Here is a 27,191-nt window from a genome sequence, read left to right as displayed (position 1 = left end):
TATTCATCCATCCATCCCTCCATTTACCCATCCATCCATCATCCATTTATCCATCCATCCATCTATCATCTATTCATCCATCCATCTATCCATCCATTTATCCATCCTTCCATCATCTGTCTCTCTATTCATCCATCCATCCATCCCTGTATTCATCCATATATCCCTTCTTCCCTCCATCCATCCACCCTCCTCTCTATTTATCCATCCCTTCATCCATCCGTCCACCATTTTTAGAGTGCTTGTGCTTGGCCCTATGCTTGGCTTCTGGGGATGATGGCAGACTCCTATCCCTAGGGAGTTTGCCAAATTATTGTTAAATCAGAGCTGCAAGAGTCCTTAGAGATGCTTCATTTCTCCCCCAACACGCACTTTTCAGAGGCTTAGTCACTTGCTGAAGGTTATACCCAGCGTTGGTGGCAGACTTGGGACTCGGGCCACGTCTGTGGACCCCAGTCCCATGTTCTTGCATCTCTGCTGGGCTGACAGGCAGCTGCACTCCTGGCTGGCAGCCCTCTGGCCCTGTCCTTCCCTCCTTGGTTGTTTTGATGTGTTCTTGGGCTTTTCTCAAGTCCTCTGCAGCTTCTGTCCTGAGATGCTGGTTGGACTGGCATGCAGGCCCCAGGCCGCAGCTGAACCTGGCTGTGCTGTGCCCTGAGATGACTCCGTTGTCCATTTGGGACATCAGATTGGCTGCACACCCAAGTGCAGAGACTCTGAGGCCCTGCTTTGCTGTGGAGACTGGCTTGCTGTCTGCAGAGGGTCTCTTGCGGTCATCTGTTCCTCTCTGGCCTTGAGGGTAGGACCTCTGCAAATCCCATTAGAGATTTTACTGCCTGGGAAGGACATTCCAGAGCTTTCCCCTCGAGGCATCTTCTGTAATCCTCTGTAATTCTTCTGTAGCCTCTTCCGCTGGGAAACCCTTCCTGGTCTCTGGCCCCGATCCCGCGTGCTGCATTTCCCTTTGTTTAGCAGTCTGTCCAGTAGGGGGTTGGGTGGGGCACTGCCTGGTGAAGACCCTCCCTGCCTTCTGCAGGCCTCATCAGTCCCCTTCTGAATCCCAGAAGCTTCCTTTCTTTCTGTCTGAAGTCCTCTTGACTCATGCCTGCGCTCCAGTCGTGGTTGGGACATGCTCTTGGTGGAGAAAGGATCTGACTGGTCCCTCTAGGATTCCACGAGTTCCTGGGGGTGGGGAGGGGAGGAAGCACATTCCTTCTCCTGGAGTCATCCCGCCCTCTGACGGAAAGTGGCCCTGGAGCCCAGGGATCTCCCAGGCCTAGCTTTCCTGATGGGGAGACTGAGGCCCAGAGAGGCTGAGCAGCATGTCTGGCACCTTCGGTCAGGCTGCTGGGGTTGGGTCTCCTTCGCAGGCCAGTGCTGTTTCTGGGCGATTGGGTTGGGGAGTGGGTTTTTCCGCCAGATAAAGGTAGCTGACGGCCTTTGGACCTGGCAGTCTCTGCCTGGATGGGCATCCTGGAAGCAAGGCAGCTGGCTCCATGGGGCTCCCCGGCCAGGATCCAGCACCCTCCTGCCTGCCCTCTGGATTTGCAGACTCCTGGCGGGCGGGCCTGCCTCAGAGCAGAGTGGTGGGACCTCCTCCACTCCTGTCTGCCCTGCGGCTCCCTTTCACTCCACAGCCTTTTTGACTCCCGTTTAGCAAGCCTCTCCCTGGGAGGCCCCTCACCTCCGAGGGTGGAGGGCAGGAGGCCTGACCGTTATGGACAGTGATTAGGGGTCAGGGGGACGCCGAGTCTCATGGCAGGGTCAGGAAGGGGTTAAGAGCCCTGCCTGCTGGGACAGGACTCCCAGCTGGTATCCTGGCCCCTTAAAGCAGCCAGGCCAGCTGGCTTGGCAGACGTCACACCAAGATCCATCTGTCCCAAGGCCAAGTCACCAGGAGGAGGCTGCCTGCTGCCTTTGTGGGCCTGCTGGGGTGGGCGTGGACCAGCCGTCTGTCCCTGGGAGGCCGGCAGGTTGGGAAAGGGCCCAGCCCTGGCAGGCTGCCTGGAGGGGGTGGCTGGCAGAGGGAGAGCCTGAGCACCCAGGGGTGGTCAGAGCTTCCTTGAGTGAATGGGTCCCGGGACCATCTGGGATGCAGGCAGAGTGGGACATACACCCAGGCCTGCTTGCTGCTGCCCGTGGGGCTCCAGCCCACAAGCTCATTCATTCATCCAGTGGGTAAAGGGCCTGTATGTGCTGGCTACTTGGATACCAAGCACCCCAGCCCCAGCACTGGGGAGAAGGACCCAGAGAATGAAGCCTCTGAGGGGCAGAATGGTGCATCTCAGTCAAGCCCAGAACCCTGGACCCTGAAACAACAACCCCCCGGCCCCACCCCAGCCCCAGCTGCTGGAATTGAGGTCTACTCGCTAAAGTGAGAAGTAACGTGAGATGCTCGGTGTTCGTGATCTTGTATATGTTCACAGCCCAGTGGGGCAGGTACTGTTGTTCCCCCATTTTACGGATGAGGGACTGAGGCTCCGAGAAGCAGAGTCACTTTTACCAGGCCACCCGCTGGGGTGTGGCTGAGTCTGTCTGTTGACCTCAGGGTTGGAGATAAGGGGTAGCAGTGTGGCTGTGTGAGGGGTCTCCTCCCCGCCCCCCCTCCCCGCCCCCCCCGCCCCGCCCCCGGCTCTTGCTCCTCATCCTTCAGCCTTGGACCACCTCCTTCTTGGCTTCTTGTTGAGTCCAGGTGCCGTGTGGCTGGAGGACCAAGTCTGGGGGGAACAGAAGCCCCAGATGGGTTTGAGTTGAGAAGGGAATCTCTGCTGGTACCTTGGCAGGGCTGGGATTGGTGACCCTCTGCCTCCCCCCGGGCTGGGCACCGGGCAGGATTTGGGCAGCTTGGGGGACTGGAGACTCTTTAACCCTGCCCATCTGAGGGTCCTGGGGGCTGGGTCAGGCCTAGGAGACCCTCGCTTCAGGGGCCACTCTGTCAGGACCCAGCGGGGCCCAGGGTGGGGGTCTCTGTGCTTTGCTCTTACAGTTTGGAGCGGATGCCATTTGGATCCGCTCTGACCCCTGAGGGGGGCTTCCCACTAGTGGTAAAGGATCCACCTGTCAATGAAGGAAACACAAGAGATGCGGGTTCAATCCCTGGGTTGGGAAGATCCCCTGGAGGAAGGCATGACGACGCACTCCAGTATTCTTGCATGGAGAATTCCATGGACAGAGGAGCCTGGTGGGCCACAGTCCGCAGGGTAGCAAAGAGTCGGCCATGACCGAGCACTCACACTCACTCACTGACCCCTGGGAGATTGAGGTCCCACTCCCTGACCTTCTCCTTCTTGTCATGAGGCCACGTGGCCCAGAGAAGGGCAGCTGGACCCTGGATCAGAGAGACCCATGTTCTCCCGCAGCATCTGCGGCTCTGTACAGAGGGCAGAGGCAGGTGCGTCTGGTGGGTATGAGTTTGGGCTCTGGAGCCAGACTGCCTGGACCACTTCTGAGCTCTGCGGCCTTGCACATGTGGCTTCACTTCCCGGTGCCTCAGTTTCCTCATCTGTAAAATGGGCATACTTAGTAGCATCTACCTCATAAGGCTCCTGTGAGAATTAAATGACTTGATAATGCACGTCTCATGCTAACTCTTCGTATTGTTAACTATTATGATTATGAGACCTGGACAAGTCACCTTACCTCTCCGAGCCTCAGTGTCCCCATCGGCAGAATGGGGATGAGGAGGCTAGCGGCTCCTATAAGGTGCTCTGCTGGGGTGTTCCTGTCGCAGAAGCTTCTCTGCTCTTTTTGACCTCTCTCTGTCCTCTGAGAGGCATACCCAGCCTTGTGGATGGGTGGGAGGAATGCTGTGCGCGTGCGCGTGCGTGTGCGTGTGTGCGTGCGCGTGCGCGTGCGTGTGCTGGGGGAGCCCCGGCGTCCTGCCCACGGGCTCACATCGAGTTGAACGTCAGGGGCATTTCCCTGGTGGTCCAGGGCTGAAGACTCCGTGCTCCTCCTGCAGGGGGTTCAGTCTCCGTCCGGGGAGCTGAGATCCCTCATGCTGAGCAGTGCAGTGAAAAAAAAAAAAAAAAAGTTGAATGTCAGGCTGCGAGGTGGCTGGCGGCTGGCGTTAAGCCAGGAGTCCGTCCCCTGAGCGGTGTGTGGTCACTAATCCCGCTCGGCGCGGGGAACCGGGTCTCATTGCCTGTCCCGCTGGTGCCCGCAGCCTCCCGGGCGGCCGTGACAAGGACACCGCCCCGCAGGGAGGGCCAGGCGGTGGGCCACGCTCCGCCCGCTGTGGCACAGCCTCGCGTGTGCCTGTATCTGGTTCCCGGGTCCTTGTTGCTCTTCCTTCCTCCGTCCCCGGGGATTGCTCAGGGCTGTGCTCCCCTCAGCAGGGGCTTGGCAGGAAGCGCGGGTTCTGGGCTCCAGCACCCCGGCACCCTGGCTGTGTGACCTTGGCATGCCGCTTCACTCCCCTGAGCTCCGGGCTCCTCGTGTGCAAAGGCCTGGGCTTCTGTATGTTCCCATTCTGAGGTGCTGGGGACCCGTGTTCTGCGTTTTTTGTTTTTTTTAATTGTTACACCTGGAGCCTGTTTATGCTATCCAGTCCTCATTTAATCCAAGAGGGGGTCATCCCTTCCCATTTCACAGAAGAGAACACTGAGGCCCGGAGAGGCAACTTGCTCAAGGCTGCAGGGCCTTGGTTTGAACCCAGAATGGGGTGTGTGCCAAGTGCTGCCTCCTGGGCTCCTCTTGGCTGCCCGCCGCTTGCTGGCCGGAGTGTGCTTGGCGTGGAGTGAGTAGTGATGCGGGCTTGGCGGGGCGACTGAGCTGCAGACCCGCAGGGCCATGCGTTTACCTGCAGGGCGGCACGGGCAGTCGACATAAACACAGAGACCCAACGTGCACATTAGGTTTCCAAAATAGCCTTGGGAGTTGCTGCTTTTCCTCCAAGCTATAAACACGTCCTCGGGTGGGGCTCCCCTGGCCTCCCGGGTCACAGACCCCTGGGGCCTCCCGCTCCTTGGTCTGGGTGGCTGGATCCCCTCCTGGCTCCTGGACTTGGACAAGAGATGGAGTCCCTGAGGCCGAGAGCTGCTGACCCTAGGGGTGGGGGGTGTGTGGGGGTCCGCTCTGCCAGGCCCAGGCAGAGAGGCCGAGTGCTAGGGTTGGAGAGCTGTGAGCACTAACCTGCCGGCCGTCTGCCCCGGGAGAGGTGGGCCCGGCGTCCCGTCGAGGGAGCAGGACCGCTGGGGGAGAGCAGGAGAGCTGGTGGGGACTGCAGAGTCACGTGGGGAAACTGAGGCTGGGGGTGGAGGGAGGGCAGGGCGGTCATGTCCAGGGCCCCACTGAGCAGGTGCTGCACTGACTCCAGAGTGGGCCTCTTAGGGAAAGCCCTGGAGGCGACCTTTCCAGGGGCCCTTTACCCAGCGAACATGTATCTGGTGCCTACTGTGTGCCAGGCTCATGCTGCACTCTGGGGTTGCAGCTGGGAGCCAGAGTCTCATCTTACAAGGGCTGAGTTAAGTAGGGGAAACCCAACAGGTGGAGACAGCCTCAGTAGCGAGTGACCAGGGTCTCTGGAACACAGACGAGGGGCACTTGATCCTGACCAAGGAGCCAAGGAAGGCTTTCTGGAGGAGGGGGTATACAAGCTGAGTCCTGAAGTTGGCAAATGACGAAGCGGGCGTGTAGAGGGAGGCTTCCGGGCTGAGTAGACGGGCACGGGCAAAGGCTTCGAGGTATGATGCGGCATGGCACGCCTGGGGCTTGGAGGCACCAGGGGGCATGGCTTCCCCACCCTAGCACGTGGTCACTCGCTTCGGGGCTTATCACACACAAGGTTGGCATGTCTGCCCTTTCGGAAGAGAGGTGATGGGGCCTGTTTCTCATGCAAGCCTGATCGCCCGGCCCTGGCTCCTTGGCAAAGGCAGAGTACCACCCCATGAGGGTGAAGAAGGACAGTATCTACGATGGGGTCTTCCTCCATCCAACAGAGAGGCAACCCTTGGACTCTTTGACTAATTGGGAAACTGAGGCACACAACAGCTGAGCTGGGGTGAGGACCCAGCTTTTTCCTCGGCTCCATGGGCAGCTGCTGAGCCCCGTGAGAGAACAGCCTTGTCACACCCAGCACTTTTGAGGGGCAGAGAAGTCTTTTCTACACTGGAAGCCTTGACCCAGCAACCCACTCCATGGAGATAACTGGACAAATATGCAAATCTGTGCCAAGATGCAGGGCCCAGGAGATACACAGTCACCCACTGTATTACCTGCTGGGAAGGGTGCTTGCTGTGTGTTGTTAAGTAGGAAAAGCACACAGTTCTTAGTTTTCCTTTGTTTGTTTGTTGGCTTACCTGTTGTTTTTTTTTTTTTTTTTTTTTTCTGTTTCTTGTGTAATCATTGTAAAATACACGGGCAGTTTAAAACAAAGGGAAAACAAGCGGGTATTTTTGTCTTAATGACTTTGATTTTCTCAACTAGTGATGCATTACATGATTGAAAATTTAAAAGATACAGGAGAAGAAATTCAGACCCATGCTACAACAGAGGTGAACCTTGAGGACATTATGCTAAGTGCAATAAGCCAGTCTCGATAGGACAAATACTGTATGATTCCACTAAAGTAAAGGACCTAAGGGCAGTCAGATTCCTGGAGACAGGAAGTAGAATGGTGGTTGCCAGGGGCTGGGGGAGGGGGACCAGGGAGTTATCGTTTAAAGGGGCAGAGTTTTGGTTTTGCTAGATGAAGAGCTCTGGAGAGGGGCGGGGGTGGTGGCTGCACAGCAGTGGGAATGTGCTGGATGCCACTCAGCTGCTCACTTAACAGTGGTTACGATGGGGCTTCCCTGGTGGCTCAGCGGTAAAGAATCTGCCTACCAATACCAGAGACGCGGGTTTGATCCCTAGTCCAGGAAGACCCCACCTGCCTCAAAGCAGGTAAGCCCGTGCTTCACAAGAGAAGCCGCCGCAGCGAGCAGGCTGAGCACCACAGCTGGAGAGTCGTCCCCACTCTCTGCTGCTAGAGAAGAGCCCACGCCTCAGCAGAGACCCAGAGCAGCCTAAAGAAAGAAAGAAAATTTAAAAAATGGTCAGGATGGTAAATTTTCTGAGTATTTACTATCATTAAAGAAAAAGGTACAGAAGGGCACAGGGACAGGTCTCCCCGACCCCCGTCCCCAGCCGCAAGCCTGTCTCTGGAGACCACCAGTGTTCCCCGTGTGCTGGTGGAGCCGTGCCTTCCTCCCTCCCGCCCTGGGTTCCAGTGGGCAGGGACCGCCCAGATGGGGCCCCTTCACTCACGGGCAGAGCGAAGGTGCCTCTCCAAGAGCCTGGGGTGTGCACCCTCTTCCGTCCCCAGTCTCAGGGCATGAGGCAGCAGTGCCCTGATCTTCTGGCCCTTGATGGGTTGGGGGGACTGAGGACCACGACTGGGGAGCGGGGCTGAGGTCCCACCTGGGGGGAGCCCCGAGACTCATCACTCCTCTTGCACAGGGAGGAGAGTCCTGTTAATTCAGTCCTGTGCTCCTAAGTGGGCACTTGGGAAATGTTTGTTGAATCTGTCGTGGGGAAAAGGAGATGGAATCTAAAGCAACAGCCGGAGGGGTTGGGCTGCAGCAGATGCTGAGGCTGCTGCTCTGGGCTTCACAGAAGTACCCACACCCGCTCGCCGGGGCGTCCTCGGCGCCTGACTCGTGCCAGCCCCAGGGTGTGGCACTAGCTTGGGCACGAGGGCAGTGAGACGTCCTTCTGAGATGAGGCAAGCCCCCAGAGGCTCGTTTGAGAGTCCCGCGTGTCACCGGGCGTTGGAGTGAGGACTCTGGTTTGGTGCCTGGGGGTCCTGCCTGGTGCCTGGGGCCCTGGCCACCCCCACCCCGCAGACCTGCCACCCCGGGCTGAGCCGGCCGTTCTTCACGGCAGCAGAGACAGCGTAGAGCCCACGTTCTGCGGCTCGTCAGTGCCCATCCATTGAGCTGAGGGCTTGTTTACTGGGAGCCAAGCTCTGGGCTGAGCGTGTGGCGGATGCTGACTCATTTAATATACCAGCTCCGCAAGGCAGGTGCTCCCGCTAGCCCCTGCCTTGAGACGGGAACCAGGCGCACGGCAGGTTCGGGGCTTTGCTCCAGCCGGCTCTGGGGGCGGGATGGGCAGCAGGCTGTGGGCAGGTCCGTCATGGCCGGTGGAGGGGGACCCCTAGGGCCTTTCTCCACCCGGGGGCCCAGGAAGTGAGTCAACAGACTAAGCGGCCGGCTTCCAAGTCAGTGGCCATGACCCAGGGCTGCACACCAGTGCTGACCCTGGCAGGGTCATTTGGGGGTGTTTCCCGAGCAGTGTGTTGGGAGACCTGGTAGGGAGTGGGGTTTACAGAACCAGTGGAACATTCTTACCACTGCCAGGCTGCTCAGACATGGGAGTCAGGTGGACCTGGGCCTGGCCTGGAGCAAGGCGGTTCCCCTGGGCCTCGGTTTACTCACCTGTAAAGTGGGAAGGGTAACGCCTGCCTCACAGAGCCAGGGTGAGAGTAAGTGAATAGTCTAGCACGAAATAAGCATTTTACAGTGAGAGCAAGTCCTCCCTTTCTCCAGGAGAGCAGAGTCTGATGAGAGAGGCAGAGAAGTGAACACTTAGAGTACCCCAGATGTTGTGAGGAAGGCACGTGCCAGGGCTGGAGACACTTAGGTGGGTGGAGTGCCTCCTTCTGGGGAAGTCCTGAAGGGCTTCCTGGAGGAGGTGATGAAGGTGTTGCAAGCCTGGAAGAGGTTGGAAGTGGTGTCCCAGAAACTTGACGGGGGCCTGCGCTCTGGGAAGCAGATTCCTCCTCCCCGGGAGGTGGTCACTGAGCCACTTCTCGTAGTGGCCTGCTTGCCTGGGGAGAGGGGGTCAGTGCCACTTGGGTGTGGTTTGTAGACAGAGGCACTGCAAGGAGGGCACTGCCCCCCAACCGTCAGCTCTGGGTGACTGGCATCCACAGAGCTGCCGGGTCTCCAAAGGGGCTTTCAATAAACGGCACCAAAGCGGGAGTGACGCTGGCCACCTGGTAGATGTGGACGCTGGGTAACTGGAACGGAAGGCTGGTGTAAACAGCTGGAGCCTGGGATGGACGGGGGGCACATGAGCAGGGGCGTCTGGACCTGGGAGAATGACCTTCAGTGCCTGCCGGGGTGACCCCACAAGACCAAGGGACTCCTCCTGCCTTAGCCTTGCCTGCTGCCATGGTGATCCTCGTCAGGACAGACCTCTAAGCCTGAGCAGTGCCCGTTCCTTCCTGGGGCCTGTCGAGGGGCGGGGAGGGCAGAAGCAGGTCACTGGCTGGGTTTTGCTGGCCGTGGAAGCCGCGGTGTCAGCATCTGGCTCCGTTCCCTCGGCCGCCCCCCGCCCCCGCCATGTGCCCCCGTCCCCAGCCAGGTGGCGGCGGCGTCTGGCTCATTCTCCCCATCGCGTCCACGTGATGACTACGGTGCACAGAGGCTGTGGGGTCAGCCAGTCCTGGGTTCAGGTCCGGCCCCGTCACTTGCAGTGTGGCCTGGGCCCACGCTCCCAGTCGCTCTGACCACCGGCAGCTGGGAGGTCGCGAGGGTGAAGCCGCGGACTGCACCTGTCATCACGGGTCCGTTGACTAGTTGCAAACAGCCCTGCGAGGTGGGTGGTCTTAGCAAAGCTCAGAGAGGGTTGGCGGTCTCTGGCCAGTCACAGAGGGGCAAGGAGTGTATGTAGCTGGGGTTTGACCCCAGGACCTCTGACTTCAGAACCCCTGCCCCCCTCTCCAGCAGACACACTGGTTTGAACCCAAAGGCTGGTGTCCCGGCTGCTTTGAGTCTCTGTGGTTCATCAGATGGCTTTCCTGATGGCATGGGGTGTCTGTCTAGGCACTGTGGGAGTTGTTTCTTGGCCTGACTGGGGGAGCCCTTTGACCTTACCCAGTCTGACACCATTGCATCAAGAACGGGAAAGTGAGGCTAGAGGAGGAGAAGGGACTTGCCCGAGATCACACAGTAAGTCTGGGCAGAGACAGGGCCGATACACTGGGACTTTCCTGGGGGTCCAGTGGCTAAGACTCCACGCTCCCAGTGCGGGGGCCTGGGTTCGATCCCTGGTCGGGGAACTAGATCTCACGTGCTGCAGCTCAGAGTTCATGTGCTGCAAGTAAAGATCCCGCATGCTGCACCTAAGACCTGGTGTGACCAAATAAAATTTTTTTTTTTTTTTAAAAGAGAGAAAGGACCCGGTACCGGGTAGCTTGCACTGACGCTGGCTGCCTCGTTGCCCGAGGGGGTGTGGGCCTGGGGGCTGCGGTCCAGTGACAGACTTGCCAGTCTTTTCCTCCCCGCCTCTCTCAAGGCCTGGTGACCACCCGCGGAGTGCCCCGGAGGCCTGCCAGCTGCCCGGTAAAGGGCAGCCGTGGTCACCGGAACAGGCAGGGCGAGTGGGAATGACTCCATGCAGCTCAGCCCTGCTGTCCATTGGCCGGGCTTGCTTTCACCGCCTGGCTGGGAAAATTCACTTGCCAGCCCCTCTCAGTTGCTTCTAGATCCACAGAGGGTCGGGGCAGGGTGAAGACGTGTCCCTGCTTGGGTGTCCGGGCCTCGCACACCCACCTGTCGCTGCCTCTCCCAGACAGGGCCAGGCTGGGCCATGCCAGCGGTGAGAACGGCCCTCGTCCAGAAGGGTGCCTGTTTACCTTCCCTTGAGTGCTTTTAACGTCCATGAAGCCTGCAAGGTAGGGCTGCCGCCGCCTTTCCACAGAGGGGGAAACTGAGGTTTCTGGCCGGGGACCAGCGGGCGGCCTCTCGGTTTGCTGCCCTGCTCAGAGGGCCTGGTGGAGGCTCACGTCACCTTTGATTCTGTCGGGCCTGAGCAGCTCATGGCACGCACTCCAGAACCAAGCATGGAATGGATGAGTGGACAAAGGCTGAACCAATGCATAGGAAGAGGAACAAATATTGTGTATTGGCGCCTATGTGTGGACTCTAGAAACATGGATGAATGATCTTATTTGCCAAGCAGAAATAGACCCACGTAGAACAAATATGTGGATACCAAAGGGGAAAAGGGAGTGGGAGGAACTGGAGAAGGATCGATGTGTGCGTGTGCTGCATGCTCAGTCGTGTCCGGCTCTTTTGTGACCCTGTGGACTGTAGCCCTCCAGGCTCCTCTGCCCATGGGATTCTCCAGGCAAGAATCCTGGAGTGGGCTGCCGCTTCCTCCTCCAGGGGATCTTCCCAGCCCAGGGACTGAGCCTGGGTCTCCTGGGTTCTTTATCCCCGAGCCACCAGGGAAGCCCATACACTGCTGACGCTGTGAATGAGACAGATAACTAAGGAGAAGGTACCGTGTAGCGCAGGGAGCTCTGCTTAACGCACTGTGGTGACCTGAATGGGAAGGAGGCCCGAGGGGGCACCTGTGTATACAGACAGCTGATCTCTCTGCCATGTAGGAGACACCAACTCGACATCATGAGGCAGCTATTCTCCAGTAAAAATCTACTCTAGAAACGCGTGCTGCCACCCCAGTCCTGGCTTGCTGGTCATGGGTGCTGAGGGCAGGGGCCAGTGGCTCGATGCCATCACCCTGGGTGACTCTGGGTAGCAGTGATGTCCCTGAGGCTGTCTCCTCTTTCTGGCTCCGAGGAAGGGCCACATCCAGGGTGTGCAGGTCTTATCTAGAGGGACTCAGAGATTGTATTATGGACCAGAGGCCCCAGCGGAGGAAGGGCTTGCCGGGTTCGTGCAGTGAGTTAGCGACAGAGCTGGACTCGAGCCAGGGTCCCCGCCCCTTCTAGCCCAGAACCCTCTCCTCCACAGGGTGCTCCCCAGCAGACCTGAGACCCCCACCCACCCTGAGTAGCCTTGCACACACCCTCTGTCGGGAAGCCCTGGAGGCAGCTTCGATTTCAAGTTGAGAGCGAGTTCGCGCCTGTGCGTGTGTGTCTGCGTATGCACACGCGCGTGTGTGCGGTGCCCGCTTGCTGGGAAGAGGCGCACACTTGATAACGTGGCTGCTCCACCCAGCCTATCACCAGCTCCCAGCCTGTGCTCCGGCCTGCCTGGGCCATTACCACCGGCTGTAATGGAATCGGCTGCCCTGGTTAAGTGTTCACATTAAATTAATACCTCCTCCGCGGAGACAATCAGTTGGCATTTAATTTGTGTTTCCCTCTGAGCAGCAGAGTGCAGCTGGGCAGCTGGGCCTCTGATGGGCACGTCTGGGAGGCATCCCTTTTCCCCGGATCAGGGGCTGGGTGCGGATGGGAGCGCCGGAGTCCACGGGGAAGGAGATGGTGAGCGGGGGAGGCAGCGCTGGGAGGTACCCATGCGAGCGGGGCTCGGGGGGCCAGGGGCCTGTCCACGCACAGGCTGGGGGCCCGGCCCCGCCGGTGACTGCAGAGAGAAGGTGCAGTGTACCGACGAGAGCGGGAAGTCGGGCCATGGAGGCCCACGCGCGTCCTTGCTGGGCTGCCCACCCGCTCCCGCCGCGCTCTTGCTCACCTGTGTTTCTCTCTCTGCCTCTGCCGTGAACTGTTTGTGGTGTTGGGCAAGGAGGGGGCGTGGAGGGGGCAGTTGACCCGTCTGTGAATTTCCAGCTCTCTAGGGGGCCCGGCAGAAGTCAGCGGGTAGGGGCCTGCCAAATGCCCGCTCTGATCTGTAGCCCGCTGGCTTCCGCGAAACTGTGTTTGAGGAAGGGTCGCTCTGGTCTGCCTGGTCCTCCAGCTCAGACGTTAGTCTACACAAGGAGCTGGCACTCGGGGCTCAGGCTCTGCCGTGAGGCTGGGGCAAGGCACATCCGCGTGGGTAGGCCAGGGGCACCTCTCTGCGTCTGTGGGTGGTTGGGCAGCGCAGAGGCCCACAGGCAGGCAGGCAGGTGGGCAGCATGGCTCCAGCAGGCCCCCGGCCGGAGTCACATGACATGGGGTGAGCTCCCCGGGCCCCGGGTGCAAACTGTCCTCTGCCCACCTGCCCGCCGCCGGAGGCAGGGCCCACGCTTGGCCCCGAATGAAGTTTTCCACCCATGGCTCTGGCCCAGCCTCACCTGAGCTTGCTTCCCATCACCTGAGTGAGCTGGCTTGGGCGTGCCGGTGGCTCGCCCTCCCTGGCAAGGTGTGGACCATTCCTGCGGCGCCTCCCAGCCCCCCGGAGGCCTGGCCGCTGGAGCCAGCCGTGGGATCCTGCAGTCGGAATTGAGCCTCGGAGCGTCTGCAGTGTGCTGTCTGTGTCAGGGGAGGGGCTGGGCGTTTGCACCCCACCACTGGACCCCGTGTGTTCTCACAGCCTCACAGGGGCTGCGCTTCCCGCCCAGAGGCACACAGCCAGCCAGCAGCAGGGACAGCATGCTGACCCGGTCTCCCACTGCCCCCGCCCCGGGGTCCCCAGGACTTTCTCCCCAGAGGCCTCCGGGCTGTCCCTGGGACTGCAATGGTTTTGCGGGGCTGTACTCGCTTTCCTCCGGAGCTGGAGCCCCGGAGCCTCTTTCTGTGACCCACAGGAAGTGAAGCAGCCGTGAGTCAGTCCCTCTGCCAGTGACTTCAGCCCAGCCTTCCGCCCCTCTGAAGCCGGGCTTTGTGGCCCCTTTCCTGCGAGTCTGTCACCCCGAGCTCGTGGGGGCAGGGAGACCCTGGCCCTGTCGTTGGCTGGGGGTGGGGGTCGGGGGCTGGCCCCTCCGTGCCTCCCCTCCCCCCAGCAGCCTGCCCAGACTTCCCGTCCATCACGTGGCCCAGCGGCGGGTCCGCAGGAATGCAGGCGACCACATCTGGCCGGGGCTGGGGGGCTGGGTGGGCGGCTGCCTCCGCTCCTTCTGCTAAGACAGTGGCTGAGCCCGTGTGGACGCCGGGGAGGCATCTCTTCCCCCCACCCGCCGCCCTGACCTCCCTGCTCTTCTGCCCCGGCCTGGAGCTGCGGAGAGCGGGACAGACACGCTTTCTCCTTCTCCAAGCCCGCTTCCGGCCTGGCCAGCCCGCCCCGCAGCGCGGGGCCTCTCCCGGGGGAGGCTCTGGAGCCAAGCGGACGGTCGGAGCTAAGTGGCGAGGCCCCCAGGCTGGGGCTCAGACTGAGGACGCCGTCCAAGGGTCCCCGGCTGGGGAGGGCGCTTGCCACCTGGGTCATCCATCCATTCATTCAGCAAATCCATTCAACAACTGTGTGACTCCTTACAAGTGAGGCTGGGGTTAGTGCAGGGAGCATGGAAGTAGTTATCAGGAACTGCTAGGGAGGGGCCAGACCCCCGCTTTAGACCCGGCCCGTGCAGCGCCCCTCTGTACCCGCTTCCCCACCTAGAACCGGCATCTCCCCGGCTCTGGGCCCCGACCAGCCAGGCGCAGGTGCCCGAGACCTCTGGAGGCGGGTGTTGGAGGAGCTGGCCCTGCTGTCTGCACGCATGTCTGCCCCTGTGGGCTCCCCGGTCTGGGCCCAGAGTGTAGGGGCAGAATGGCTCTTCTTGAGCGTCCCTGGAGGGTGCTGGGCTCACACTCCGTCTCCTTTATAGATGGAGAGACTGAGGCTCCGAGCGATGGAAGCAGATGCCGGGGTTCAGACTGAAGCCCTTTGGCCGGGGCAGGGGAGGGCGCCCGCCCCGCTGTCCACGCCCTGGGCGCCCCTGCACCTCACTTTGCTTATCTGTGTACTCAGAGGTGTGGTCTAGGTGGACTCTGGGCCCTTTCAGCCTTCGTTTCTGGAAATTCCGTGTCTCTTGTTTCTGTAGAGTAGCACCCTCCCCCTACCCCAGCCCCCCGGCCCGCTGTGTGATTCTGGGGGAGGTGCCTCATGCTTGTGGACTACAGTGTTTTCATCAGTCCCGTGGAGATGATCTAACCCGGCCTAGAGGTTCCTGTGAAGCTGAAGGCAGGCTCTGTGGGTGGTGCCGGGCACACCGTCAGCGCCCCGTCCGTGGGGGCCGCCCGGTCACGCCAGCATCAGCACCGCCATCATCCATCCTGCCTGCTTCGTGAGCATCCACAGCCTAGACCGTTGTGAGAGCTGTGGCTGGAGGGCGTCCGCAGGTGGGGAGAGAGTGGGAGGATGCTGGGGGCCAGAGAGAGTCCCCGTGGGCTGGTGGGAGCGTGAGCCAGACCTGGGCCTGAGCACGCCTCGGCGTGGAGGAGACGGAGGGTGGTCTGCTGCTGTCCCTGGCATTGTGGGCTGGCTCCGTGGATAAGACACTGCTGCTAAGTGGCCCTGGGGATGATGGCATCCTGTGGCCTGCCAGGTCAAGCCTGGGCTCAAGGAGGGAAAGCCAGGGGAGTGGCTGCCTTGGTTTGGAGGAGAGATGACATGTGAGACAGGCCTGGGAGAATGGATAGATTTCAGGAGGCTGAAGTGGCGGGTGGGAAAAGGGAATCGGGTTACCTCTGATTCTGTCTCCTCTGCCTGTAAAATGGGGACCACCCTTAGGGCAGGATTAAGTGATAGTTTATCTTTTATGTGTCTATGAAGGCCCAGCATGGTGTTCACCACCCTGAAAGTGACCAATACCTGTCCCTCTCTCCACTCCCTTCAAGAGAAAAAAGAGTTTGGAAGTTTTATGAGCTGGTGGGTCAGGAAAGGCAGAGGTGGATGGAAATGATTCGGGCTGCCCTGCCTTGGCTGGCGTTGCCTGGGTGCCTGGGTACGCTGGGCCTTCCTTTTCCCACCTTTCCCACGGGGAGGCAGTCCCTCTGCAGCCTCTCACCCACTGTGTGCTCAGCAGCCCCCGGCCCCCATGCGCGTGTCCCTCCTGGTGGCGGCTGGCTTGTCCCTGGCTTCCCCGGCCCCCCATGCGCGTGTCCCTCCTGGTGGCGGCTGGCTTGTCCCTGGCTTCCTGCTGGCCTGTCTGTGCTTCTGTTGCTCCCGATGCCTGAAACTCCCCTCCTGCTGAAACCGAGCTCCCGTGAGCAGAGCCAGGGCAGGGGAGGGGACGGGCCTGGGAAGCAGGTGTTGGAATGTCCTGGAGCCCACAGCTTGGTTGACCAGTTTCTGGCTCAGCTTGGCGCTCCCTCCCCCTCGGCTGAGTTGCCGTGAATGCAGGGCATCTGGGGCTCCTCAAGAAACATCGCTCACCCATCCTCTCACCCCAGTCAGCCAGAGCAGCTGAAGGGCAAAGCGATTCTGCACTGTCAACGTGGAAGCGGGCAGAGCCAAGCTTTCCCGCCGCGGGCCGGGAGGGGAGGTCAGCGTGGGCAGCGGGCTCGGTCTGTCAAGCCAGCTGCTGCCAACACACAGGGGTCCTTCCTGGGCCTCCTGGGGGCAGGGGCACTGGCCGTGCACCCATCCAGCTCTGGACATCGCTTGTACAGGCTCACCTGGGCTGCAGCGTAGCGAGGTGAGGGGGCCCCCAAAGCGCCTCCGCTGGGGAGCGCATGAGAAACGAGCCCCGCCCCAGACCTGCTGAGCCGACTCTGCGCGTGAGCGCGGTCCCCGGGTGACGCCCACGCTCGTCCCAGTGAGAGCGTGAGCTTGGCTGAAGTCCCATCCCTGCTGACTGGTTGGTTGTGGCCTTAGACAGGTCACACCTCTCTGAACCTCAGCTCTCTCATCTGCAAAATGGGTTTGGGGAAAATGTCTTTACAGGAGAGGGTTAAGAGGTCAGATGCAAGCCAATGAGATGTGTCCAGGGCACTGAGCCCAGTGCAGGGGACTCGAGTGGTGCTCGCCAATCAGTGGGCTGCTGCTACTGCGACTCCTGTGTCTGAGGATCCAAAGACGTGGCTTGTGTCTTCGCTCTGCGTTGACCTGAGACACATTGCTCTCCTTTGCTGGGCCTCACTTTTCCTGTCTGTTCAATGGGTCTGTTGACCCGCTGCCCCACCTTCCTCACGAGAAGGTTGCTTCCAGGAAAAGGAAAAGTGAGAGGGGGCTGGCCTCATCCCAGAGGCTCCTCTGAGAAGCTGGTGTGTGTGTGGGGGTGAGATGCCCCTGGGTGCCCACATCCCATCCCTGCCGCCCCCCCTTATCTGGCTGTTGCTGCAGGAACGCAGTAGTGAGGCCGGCCCTGGGGGCCAGGCTGTGGTCAGCGCCCTCCCTTGGCCCCGCTCTGCTCAGCAGCTTTGGAAGCCAGCCCCCTGCCCACCTCAGGGCAGCGTGGCCAGGAGGGATGATTCAGCTCGGGCCCTGTATTCTGGGCCTCGGCCTCGCTCGAGGGCAGCCCTGGACACCCTGTGCGGCTGGGCGAGCTGGGGGCAGCCTTGAGCTTCTCTCCACCTGGGCTTCCCGTTCCCCAGCTGTTCCCTGGACTCCTGGCCCTGCCCATGGCATGCTGGGTGACCTTGGGCAGGCTCCTCTCACACACAGGGCCTCGGTGTCCCCATTTGTGCCACAGGAGTGTTCCATGAGACAGTCCTGCCCGGGTCAGACTCTTAGACTCTCTCCCTGCCCCTCCTTGGGTCCCTCTGTATCTCTCATCCACTCCAGGACGCCCACCCAGCCCCGCTGCCCACGGGGTTCTGAACTCTGCCGCCCACTGCCGATCGAGGCCCGGCCGCCACCGCCGGGGGCTGGTGAAGACCAAAGGGAGGGGGGAGTGTGTGTGTCCTCTGGGAGCCTTGCCCGGGGCCGTCTGTGTCTCGTGTGGGAAAGGGGAGGAATTTTCCTCTGTGTGTGCAAACAGTATCCGTTTTCTCTTGTTTCCAAAAGCCAGTGACGTAACCCGCTCTTCAGCCATCCCTCCCCTCTGGCCTATTTTTAGCTGGCCCCGACAGCATCCTCAAGGCTTCAGACCTGCCTGTTCTGAGGCTATGTAGGGAGGAAGCCCCAGGGTGAAGAAAGAGAGAAGCCCCCCGTCTGTTTGTCCCGCGGTTGGAGAAGGGCCCACCTCTCTGGGGCAGCAGGTGGGGAGGGGGTCAGGGCTCCCCGGGGTCCACGGTCCACGGGGAGCCCAGCAGGGTCACCAGCACCCGATCTGGAGCCCCCAGCGAGTCTGAGTCCTGGCCCTGCCTGCCCTCACCCTCACTTAGGCATGAAATGTGCTTGTGTCCAACTCTGCGACCCCATGAACTATAGCCCACCAGGCTCTTCTGTCTGTGGGGATTCTCCAGGCACAAATACTGGAGTGGGTTGCCATGCCCTCCTCCAGGGGATCTTCCCTACCCAGGGATCGAACCCAGGTCTCCCGCTTTGCAGGCCAATTCTTTACCATCTGAGCCGGCAGTGAAGCCCAGGCATTAAATAAGTGAGACTTATATCTCTTTTTTGTTTTAATGTAATAAAACAGACCTGGGTTTGAAGTCCAACCCCATCCCCTAACTAGCTGTGTGTTTTTGGGCAAGATATGTAACCTCTCTGAGCCTCAGTTTCCTCATCTGTAAGAAAGGGATGATAACAGCTACGTGGGAGATGTCTTTGTTGGTTAGGGTAGGTGGCATGACAGATTGACTGAGATTGCAATGGTTGGCACGAAAAAAGTTTGTTTTTTGTGGGTGCAAAGGAGAGCCTGAACGCGGTGTTGGGTGTATCCTGACACCTGAGAACAGCCTCAGGACCGCGTCTCACGGGAATGGAAGGGGCAGCGGCATATGGGCAGCACCTTGCACTGAGCGCACAGGGGCGGGGCGGGGGCCCCTCCCCCATGTCTCCCTCGGGGCTGTGCTCACGCCCGGAGCCTGGCGCTCGTCCCCTGGCATCGTGCATCCACCCACCGCCCCCTTGCCTGGGAGCTCCGGGACACAGGCAGGGCTGGAGTCCCTGCTGCACCTTCCTCAGCCAGCGCGGGGGCGATCCAGGGCGGGTGCTGGCACTGTGCCTGGGGGTGGGCTGCCCGGGAGAGGCCACCCTCTGACCGCCTGTCCCTCTTGGCTGTTGCAGGTGGGAGGAGGAGCTCGCCAAGCGCGTGAACCTGCAGACCATGGTGGACACGCTGCAGGAGGTAAGAGGTCCCGGCCGGGAGAGGCTGGGGGCGAGCCACGCGGTCGAGGGGCGGGGCTGGGGGCCAGTTCCCAGCACAGCCTCTGGGCTGTGTCAGCTCAGCCTCTCCTCTGTGGAGCCAGGAGCCTCTCCCATCGCCCCTGCTTGGGGGCTGGGAAGGCACCCCCGGCACACAGTTGCAGAAAAGCCTGGGCACAAGAGCTCTGTTGCTGTCTCAGCCACGCAGGACTGGACTTGGGGCCAAGTGCCTCGGAAAGGGCTGGGGGGCTTGTCGCCAGGTGGGCTCCCAGCCCCAGTGGTGCTCCACGGCAGGTGTGAGGACAGCCTCTGGCTTTTCTGGCTTGGTGGCTCTGTGTTCTGGGCCCTGCTTCACATGGGCTGATGGTGCACCCCGGGCAGCAGACTTGACCTTCTCAGCTTTGTTTTCCTCTCTGCCAAATGGACACAAGAGTGGCAACCCCGTGAGAAGCCATGGGTGACTGTTTTTAACACTGAAAACATCGCCTTCTGATAGTTAAAGCATGGATCGCCTACATAAATAACCAAAGAAGAAAGAAAGAAGATAAGCGTTGATCTTCTAAGGAAGTTAGGGATTAAAATAATGTCAAGGAGACATTAAAAGACATCAACGTCAAGGAATGGTTAAAATAACGTGTAGAAGGAAAAGCATGAAGGTTCCCTCCCCCCAGCCCTGCTTTCTTTTGTGAGAAAAGGTCTTTTTACTTTACAAACGTAACATGTTCACGGGCCAACACTTGGAAAGTTCAGGGAAGCACAGAGAAGAAAACAAAACTTAGCCTCCGGTTCTCCCCGCCCCATTGTTGCTGAGTTGGCGCGTGACCTTCTGGGCGTTTGTGTGTACATGTACAGCCCCTGGGTGTGCACGCTCAGTGAGGTTGACACGCATGATGTTGCCATTCTGGAGATCGGAGATGGTCATGTATCGGCACTTTGACGTACATTGACCTGCTATTTTGACCTACTGGAATCGCTTTTATATCTACTTTTTCTCTCAACGTCTGCCATGGATTTTTCCATCCAATTTACAGTTCTCAGAAAAGAATTGTTTCAGGCCGAGGGGTGAAGTGAGGGCTGAGCGGGGAGCCAGGCTGGGTCAAGGTCTTGGCTCCCCTCCCCTGGGGCACAGAGGCACCCGGCATGGTTGGATGTCAGGCATCCATCTGGGGCTCTAAAGCCCGGTGTCTGGCCTCTCCGCCCCGCATCAGGGAGCCCACCCAGCCCCCCCTGACCCCTCCCCGGTCTCCGTTCCTTGTAGGCAGCGCAGGAGGCGGAAGCCATCCAGGAGGAGATGAACGAGAAGATTGAGCGTCTCAAGGCCGAGCTGGTGGTGTTTAAGGGACTCATGAGTGACGTAAGTGCCTCCGGCCGCCACCCCCCAGGTGTCATGAACCCCCCCCCACTCCCCCACCCATCATGCAGAATGCTTCATTCACTCCGAGGCTCCAGAGCTCGGCTTCTAGTTAGAGTCCTGGCTGGCTGTGTTTGACCTGTGAGGATGACGGATGCATCAGAGATCAGGCCCCCCTCCCCGCCCCACCCTCTGCTTCCCGTGGTCTGAGTAGAGATGCATTAATCAGCTGCTTAACCCATCCGCCCGCCCCGGGCTCCTCTGACAGCCTGTGTGCATTCGCTCCGACTCCGCCGGCTCACCAGTGTGGGGGCGGGGGGGCGGGGGCAGCCGGGGGCCTCTGTGTCTGGGAGTGGGGGATGCCGATGGCAGGCTGAAGGGGACCCCGGGTCTGGTCTGCGCCGGCCCAAAAGGCCACCCGAGCCAGCGGCCTCCCTGAGGTTGCTCTGTTGAGTCGGGACTGGCCGGTATGCGCGTCCTTGGGACAGTCGGAGCTCCTCTGAGTCACTGTGGGCGGGGGGCAGCTGTTGGCAGAGCAGCAAGGGCCTCCTTCCTGCTGGGGACCTGGTTTCCTGCCACCTTCGGGCCGCGGTTAGTATGTAGAGAAAGACTGCAGGAGGGAGACAGAGCCCAGGATGTGTGCCTCCGCCGGCCGTGGCTTCTGCCCTGGGCGGTGTGAGGCTGGGGTGGCTGGAAGAGGGCAGCAGGCCCCCCTTACCGGGGTCTGGGTGATCCCCACCCATCCGAGGTAGCCCCCACTGTCAGCCTAGGAGGAATCTTTGCTGGGGAGAGGTGGGGCAAACCCGCTGCGGGAGCAGGGCGGCCTTTCAGCGCTGGGACGCGTCTTTCTTTTCCCTTGTTCGGACAAAACCAACCCTGACGCCGTGTCTGCTGAGAGGGTGCCTTCTGGCCCTTAGGGAGACTGGCAAATGCAGTCTTCCTTGGTCCCCACGGTGCCCACGTCCCCCCGCCCCTTGCCCCGACCCCGAGCCGCTGGCCCGACCCTTCACGCCCAGCAAAGGCTGCAGGACCCCCCTCGGACTGCGGGGACCTCCTGCCCAGCATCTGGGGGGTCTCCCCACCCCTCCATCCAGCCGGAGCCTGGGGGTGCCTCCCCCCCACCCCTTGCTTGGGGCCCCCCCCAGCTCACGTAACCCCCTGCTGTCCTCCCTGCAGCCCATGACAGACCTGGACACAAAGATCCAAGAAAAGGCCATGAAGGTGGACATGGACATCTGCCGCCGGATCGATATCACGGCCAAGCTGTGCGATGTCGCACAGCAGCGGAACTCGGAAGACGTGTCCAAGATCTTCCAGGTGATGAGGGCCGCCCCACTCACCAGCCGGCACTGCCCGCCACCCGCCCCGGCCACCCTGCCCCGGGCCCCTCACACTCCGCCCCACGTCCCTCCCCGCCTCCCCAACCCACCCCCAGGTAGCCTTTGCCCAACGCTCCGGCCTCCCAGGGAAGTGTAGAATCAGGGACTGCATAGGCTCACAGGCATGTATGACTCCATCATTGAGGCTGACCGCTTGTTTCATCCTACGTCTGAGGACACCACTCACCAGGGGGGTAGGGGGGGCGACGTGACGGGCTCCTGGAAGAACGTGGCCGCAGAGCTGGGACGAGGACTCAGGTCTCCGGACCCTCCAGGGCTCAGTCTGTCTGTCCACCTTGGGCCGCTTGCCCTGCCTCCTGTCTCTCCTGGGAGCAGGAGCCCGGGGACCAGGGCCATGGTCGGGGAGCCCTGGCCAGACTGTGGGAGCCCTAGGCAAGCCGGCCTGAGCCCTAGCCCTCAAGCCTCAGAATTCAGAAGGGGAACTGTTGGCCTGTTGACTCTTTTTTCATTCCCACATTGAGACTCATTCAGTCCCCCACTTCCCTACCCCCCAGCGAGCAGGCGTCTGTGTCCAGAGTGAAGGCGATGGGTTAGCACTGGCGAGTGTCCTCCAGGGAGGGCTTGGGGTCTGGTCCAGCTGCCTGAAGGGCGTCTGTCATTCTCTAAAGGCTGCTTCTTGAGTTTGGGGTTGTGGTTTGGCTTTTGCCTGAGCCCAGGGCAGAGCAGTGTGTTGTTGGCTTTAAGTGTGTGACTCTGGATGTAGTGGGATGAGGTCTGGGCTCCCCTGGGTGCCTTCTTGCTGCCCCTCTGGTTGGTTGCGTCTTGTCTGCTTGGAGTGGAGGAAGCTCGTTGAACCCGGGGCTGCCTACCTGTCGCCTTTGCATGGGAGCAGGAGGGCTCTGGGAAGCATGGAGCCATCTGACCTGTGTAAGGGCTTCTCTGTCTCTCCGGGGAGCTCTGAGACGTCCGGCCGGCCGAATCTCCAGGCCTCCCAGGGCAGGGAAGGGGCCAGGCCGTCTGTTCCTCCGTCCCGCATGCCTCCCCACCTCACGCTTCCTGCTAACGCCACCTGCTTCTTAGAGGACCTGCATCCTTCCTGGCAGTGGCCGCCCCAGCCGCGCTCCATCCGTGCCTCGGGACACCGCCTCCCTTCCCAGTCCACCCTGCCCCCCATTCCCGCAGGGCTGCCGAGTGACGTTTATCTTTCTCTTCCCGGGTCAGGTGGTCCCCAAAAAGAAAGAGCGTAAGGTGGCTTCTGACGACGACATCTCCGAGCAGGATGGGGAGGTGAACCGGTTCTCAGATGACGAGGTCGGCTCCATGAACATCACAGACGAGATGAAGCGCATGTTTAACCAGCTGTGAGTATCCTGGCTGCCCTGGCGCCCGGAGCTCCTCTCTGTCTCCCCAGATTGCGAGGGCAAGGGACGCAAACCGGTGCCCTGGGCTGGCTGACGAGTAGCCTCCACATGTTTTGTTGGCCAGCGTGGTATTCTGAGAGAATCTGGATTCATTTTCAACATTTAGAATTTGGGGAGTTTCACATTTTCAGAAAAGGCCGAACTGGTAATAGTGCTCATTTCTGTTGTTTAGTCGCTAAGCTGCGTCTGACTCTTTGCGACCCCATAGACTGTAGCCCACCGGGCTCCTCTGTCCGTGGGATTTTTCAGGCAAGAATAACTGCAGTGGGTTGCCATTGCCCTCTCCAGGGGATCTTCCCGACCCAGGGGTTGAACCCACGTCTCCTGCTTGGCAGGCAGATTTTTTCCTGCTGAGCCACTGGGGAAGCCAAATAGTGGTCATATTTGTGGACAGTTTTTTTTTCTTCCTTAAATTGCGATATAACTGACATGTAAGTTTATTTTAGTTTCAGATATGCAACCTTGTGATTCAGTATTTGTGTATATTGTGAAATGCTCACCACAGTAAGCCTAACATTTATCACCATACAAAGTAAAAACAATGTTTTTTCCCTTGGGTTAAGCGGCGGCCTGGGTCAGTGGCAGAGTCTGGGCTCTCGTGTGGCCAGTGGTGGGCTGGAGCCGGTTTGTACCAGCTCGTGAAAGCTGATGTCTGCCCACTCAGGTTCAGCAGGGGCACACTGATAGCTTAAATTTGCCACGATGGGAAACTGTCACATGCTGCCCACCTGGGCTTCCCTGGTGGCTCGCGAACCTGCCTGCCAGTGCAGGAGACTCGCGTTCGATCCCTGGGTTGGGATGATCCTCTGGAGAAGGAAATGGCAGCCCACTCTAGTATTCTTGCCTGGGAAATCCCATGGACAGAGGAGCTGGACGGGCTGCAGTCCATGGGGTCACAAAAGAGCCGGATATGACTTAGTGACTAAAGAACAATGAGTACCAGCACCTGGGCAGCCCGCTCTGGCCTCTGCAGACAGCTGGTTTGCTGGGAACTAGCTGGGCACGGCTGTCTGGGGCAGGGATCCACTGCAGCCCTGGTGAGTCCATGCCACACTTGCAGTCCTGACCCTCCTCTGGCTCGCATCCACGTGGTGTCCTGCGCGGGGTGGGGAGGGGAGCGGCTGCAGGCAGGGGCTGATTCAGCTCAGGGCTGTGGTCAGACAGCAGGCTGGGGCTGCGTCTCTGAGTCTACCTTCCCCGCCCCACGGGCCTGCCCTTGCCGGCCCTCTCCCCAGAGTCCCCTGCCGTTGGTCCCCTGAGCCCTGGCCCAGGGCTCCATCTTCCCTCCCACTTCCTTCTCCCCCAACCCCCTGGTCTCTGAGCCTCACGGCCGAGCATGCTTCCTGGCCTGCTGTCCCTCCCCAGGAGTCCTGGGTGTCCCAACAGCAGGGCTGGATTTGAGTGCTTGACTCAGATGAGCCGTCGCCACCCTCACGGTGCCCCTCCAGGAGGGCCTCTCCAGTCGCCGGTGCCCCTGCCATCATGCTCATTTTAGAAGCCAGGGGCCCGGGCCTCTCCAGACCCTTCCTGCCATGCTTGGGGCTGGCCGAGGGTAGTAGAGTCCAATGCTCACTCCGCCCAGCCCTTCATCACAGATGAGGAAACAGCTCAGAGAGGGCAGGCGGGTCGGGACAGAGCCTGGATCTCGGTCTAGTGCTGTCTGTGTCCTCTTTCTGTCTCTCCTGCCACGCCATCCCCACCCTGGTGACTCGGCAGGAAGACAGGAGTCGGACCCAGGTGGGATGGGTTTGCGTGACACTTCCCTGTGGTTCCTGTTCCCTTGAAACGGAACTGGGATGGCGCTGTGTTTGCGGAGAGCAGGGGTTGCTGTTTTGAGGGTAACAAGGAGACTCCTAGGCTCTTGATTCATCTTTCAACACCCCCCGACCCCTACCCCTTCTCATGGGCTTCCCAGGTGGCGCAAGTGGTCAAGAACCCGCCTGTCAATGCAGGAGATGTAAGAGACACGGGTTTGATCCTTGGGTCAGGAAGCTCCCCTGGAGAAGGGCATGGCAACCCACTCCAGTGTTCTTGCCTGGAGAGTCCCATGGACAGAGGAGTCGGACACGACTGAAGCTGCTTAGCGTGCAGACACGCACCCCTCCCTTTGCACATTCTTGTCTTTCACTGAGGAGAGGGGCTTTGGGAGAGAACCCTTGGGCAGGTCTAGGTTTTCCGAAGGTTGCTGTGGGCATTCTTAAGTGTCCAGCTGGGTTTAGGCCCCAGAAACCCTGGCTGGGCTCATTCAGTTGAATTAAAGGGCTGTTTTGAAGAAATTGTTTCCCAGGTTTTCATCAGGTCACCAGGAATCCACAGCCTGCCCAGAAAGCGGGCGGGCCAGGTGGGGGAGCAAGTGGAGTGAGCTAAAAGGCTGTGCTCCTGGGTCCACGTGTGCTCTTTGCCATGCTGCAAAAACGGGCACCTGAGTGTTGACAGGTCTGAACTGGGTTTAGTATTAAACCTATCAGTTAAATTGATCTGGTGGTCAAGCTGCCTAAGTTAAAGCAAAACAAAATTCTCTGATCACCCCTCCACCCTGGCAGTTCTCGCCAAAGCCATCACACCGCACCCTGAGCGGGGCCCTGGCCCCCTCCCACCGACCTCTCTGCTGGCTCTGGGCTGAGACCCAGCCAGAAGCTGCCACCGGCCAGTTCCTCTGAAGTCTTTGAATAGCTGCGCCCGAGTCAGGGCTGTTTTGTTTCAGTCAAAATCAATTGCTTGGGCTTCAGATCCAGAAGAAGGGGAGGAATCTACTCCTTTCTCTGCACCATGGCCACGCCTCTTCCTCGTCCCGCCCCCCACATCTGGGGGGATGGAGGCGCCTCTTCTGAGTCCTTCCTCTTGTCCAGCTTCCTGTCCTTTCTCCTTCTCCATTACTCAGCCAGGGTTGTCCTCTGGTCCCAGCCGCCGGGAAGGAAGTGAAATCAGCAGTCCAGTATGCGATGTGGTGATGGGTCGACCCTTGACCCAGGGGCCTGCCCGGAGCTGTCTGGCCAAGGGGCGGGCAATGCCTCCAAGGGCACCCGGGTCCCAGCTCTGGTCGCCGGACGCCAGGAGCCACCTACAGGCTCCCGCAGGAACTGCTTTTTGGTGGGGAGCTGGGCTCGAGGGGGCGCTCTGGACAGCGCTTTTCCTGAGGTTCTTGGGCCCTGCCCAGTGGCCCCAGCAGGTTGGGAACGGTGCACTATAGGATCCAGAAAGTTGTTGAAGGAGTGAGTGTGGGCAGCGGGGAGAGCCCTGGGATGGGAATCAGGACTTGGGACCCACGTCTGCCTCTCCAGCTGATTCACTGGGTCAAGTGACTTACTCCTGCAGACCTCAGCCTTCCCATCTGAATAATGGGTGTATTGGGCGGAACTCCCCTGCAGTTGGGGTAACCAGTACATCTGCAGAACTCCCTCGGTCCCAGATAGACCTGCATGGTGTATTACCCTATTGCCAGTTCTAGTGAATAGGGAATCCCAGAAATCACTCAGCATTTGCATTCAAATCCGATTTCCAGCATGTGTTATTCTAGAAGTTTCCACCTAATCCCTCTGAGCCTCAATTTCCTTACCTGTGAAATGGGACTAGCAATCATACTGACCTCTTAGGACTGTTGTGAGGATGGAATGAATCACACTTTAATATATGCCTAGTGATCGGTCCTGTGGTTGTGTTTTGATGGAGAGTAAAAAGCCATAGAAAACAGAAAGATCTGGCTTTCAGCCCTAGTTTATTCTTTCTGAGCTGCAGTTTCCTCATCTGTAAAATGGGAATAATAATACCCACCTTTCTAAGTTGCAGAGAAGATTATGTGAATCATCTCAGGTATAGTAGGGGCTCCAGAAATGAGTTGTTAAATGAATGGAAACCATTCACAAGATGTTATCTTTAGTCTTCATTAATGAAAGACTGGCGTTGTTAGGAATATGCATTTTAACTTGTATCCATAATACATAAATACATTCTGCATTTGAAGAGCTGCGCTCCATGGAGAAGGCGCGTGTCCCCTCTGGCTACTGCTCTCATGTTTTTGGACAGCCACCTGGCAGGCCCCTCCCCATGCCCCGTGCTCCCTGCCGCCTGGGCCCCTGGAGCCTGCCTGTTCACTCATGCCCACCCGTGCCCCCCACAGGCGGGAGACCTTTGACTTCGACGATGACTGTGACAGCCTGACGTGGGAAGAGAACGAAGACACGCTGCTGCTCTGGGAGGACTTCACCAACTGCAACCCGAGCCTCGACCTACAGGGCGAGGTGAGCCGGCAGGCGGCCCGGGCGCCTCGCTCCCTGCTCCCCCATCCCTCGCTCTT

General features: G+C 59.8%; 1 protein-coding gene across 2 annotated transcripts in view; it reads left to right on the top strand.

The window, feature by feature from the left end:
• The window catches only part of IFFO2 (intermediate filament family orphan 2), a 45,977-nt gene that overhangs the window by 16,021 nt on the left and 2,765 nt on the right, over nucleotides 1–27,191 (top strand). Inside the window, exons 2-6 of one of the 2 annotated variants that reach the window (XM_086364803.1) lie at nucleotides 18,708–18,768; nucleotides 20,044–20,139; nucleotides 21,313–21,453; nucleotides 22,698–22,837; nucleotides 27,015–27,135. In XM_086364803.1, coding sequence (XP_086220929.1) covers nucleotides 18,708–18,768; nucleotides 20,044–20,139; nucleotides 21,313–21,453; nucleotides 22,698–22,837; nucleotides 27,015–27,135 — 559 coding nt within the window. The remainder of the gene's footprint in view (nucleotides 1–18,707; nucleotides 18,769–20,043; nucleotides 20,140–21,312; nucleotides 21,454–22,697; nucleotides 22,838–27,014; nucleotides 27,136–27,191) is intronic. The other variant, XM_086364806.1, reaches the window with a different exon arrangement.

The sequence above is a fragment of the Bos grunniens genome, chromosome 2 (genome assembly GCF_055505025.1).
Source record: "Bos grunniens cultivar Pamir isolate PY7600 chromosome 2, Bosgru_T2T1.0, whole genome shotgun sequence".
NCBI classification, from domain to species: Eukaryota; Metazoa; Chordata; class Mammalia; order Artiodactyla; family Bovidae; genus Bos; species Bos grunniens.
The sequence above is the reverse complement of the archived record's forward strand: the minus strand, read 5'-3'. Positions and strand labels throughout refer to the sequence as shown.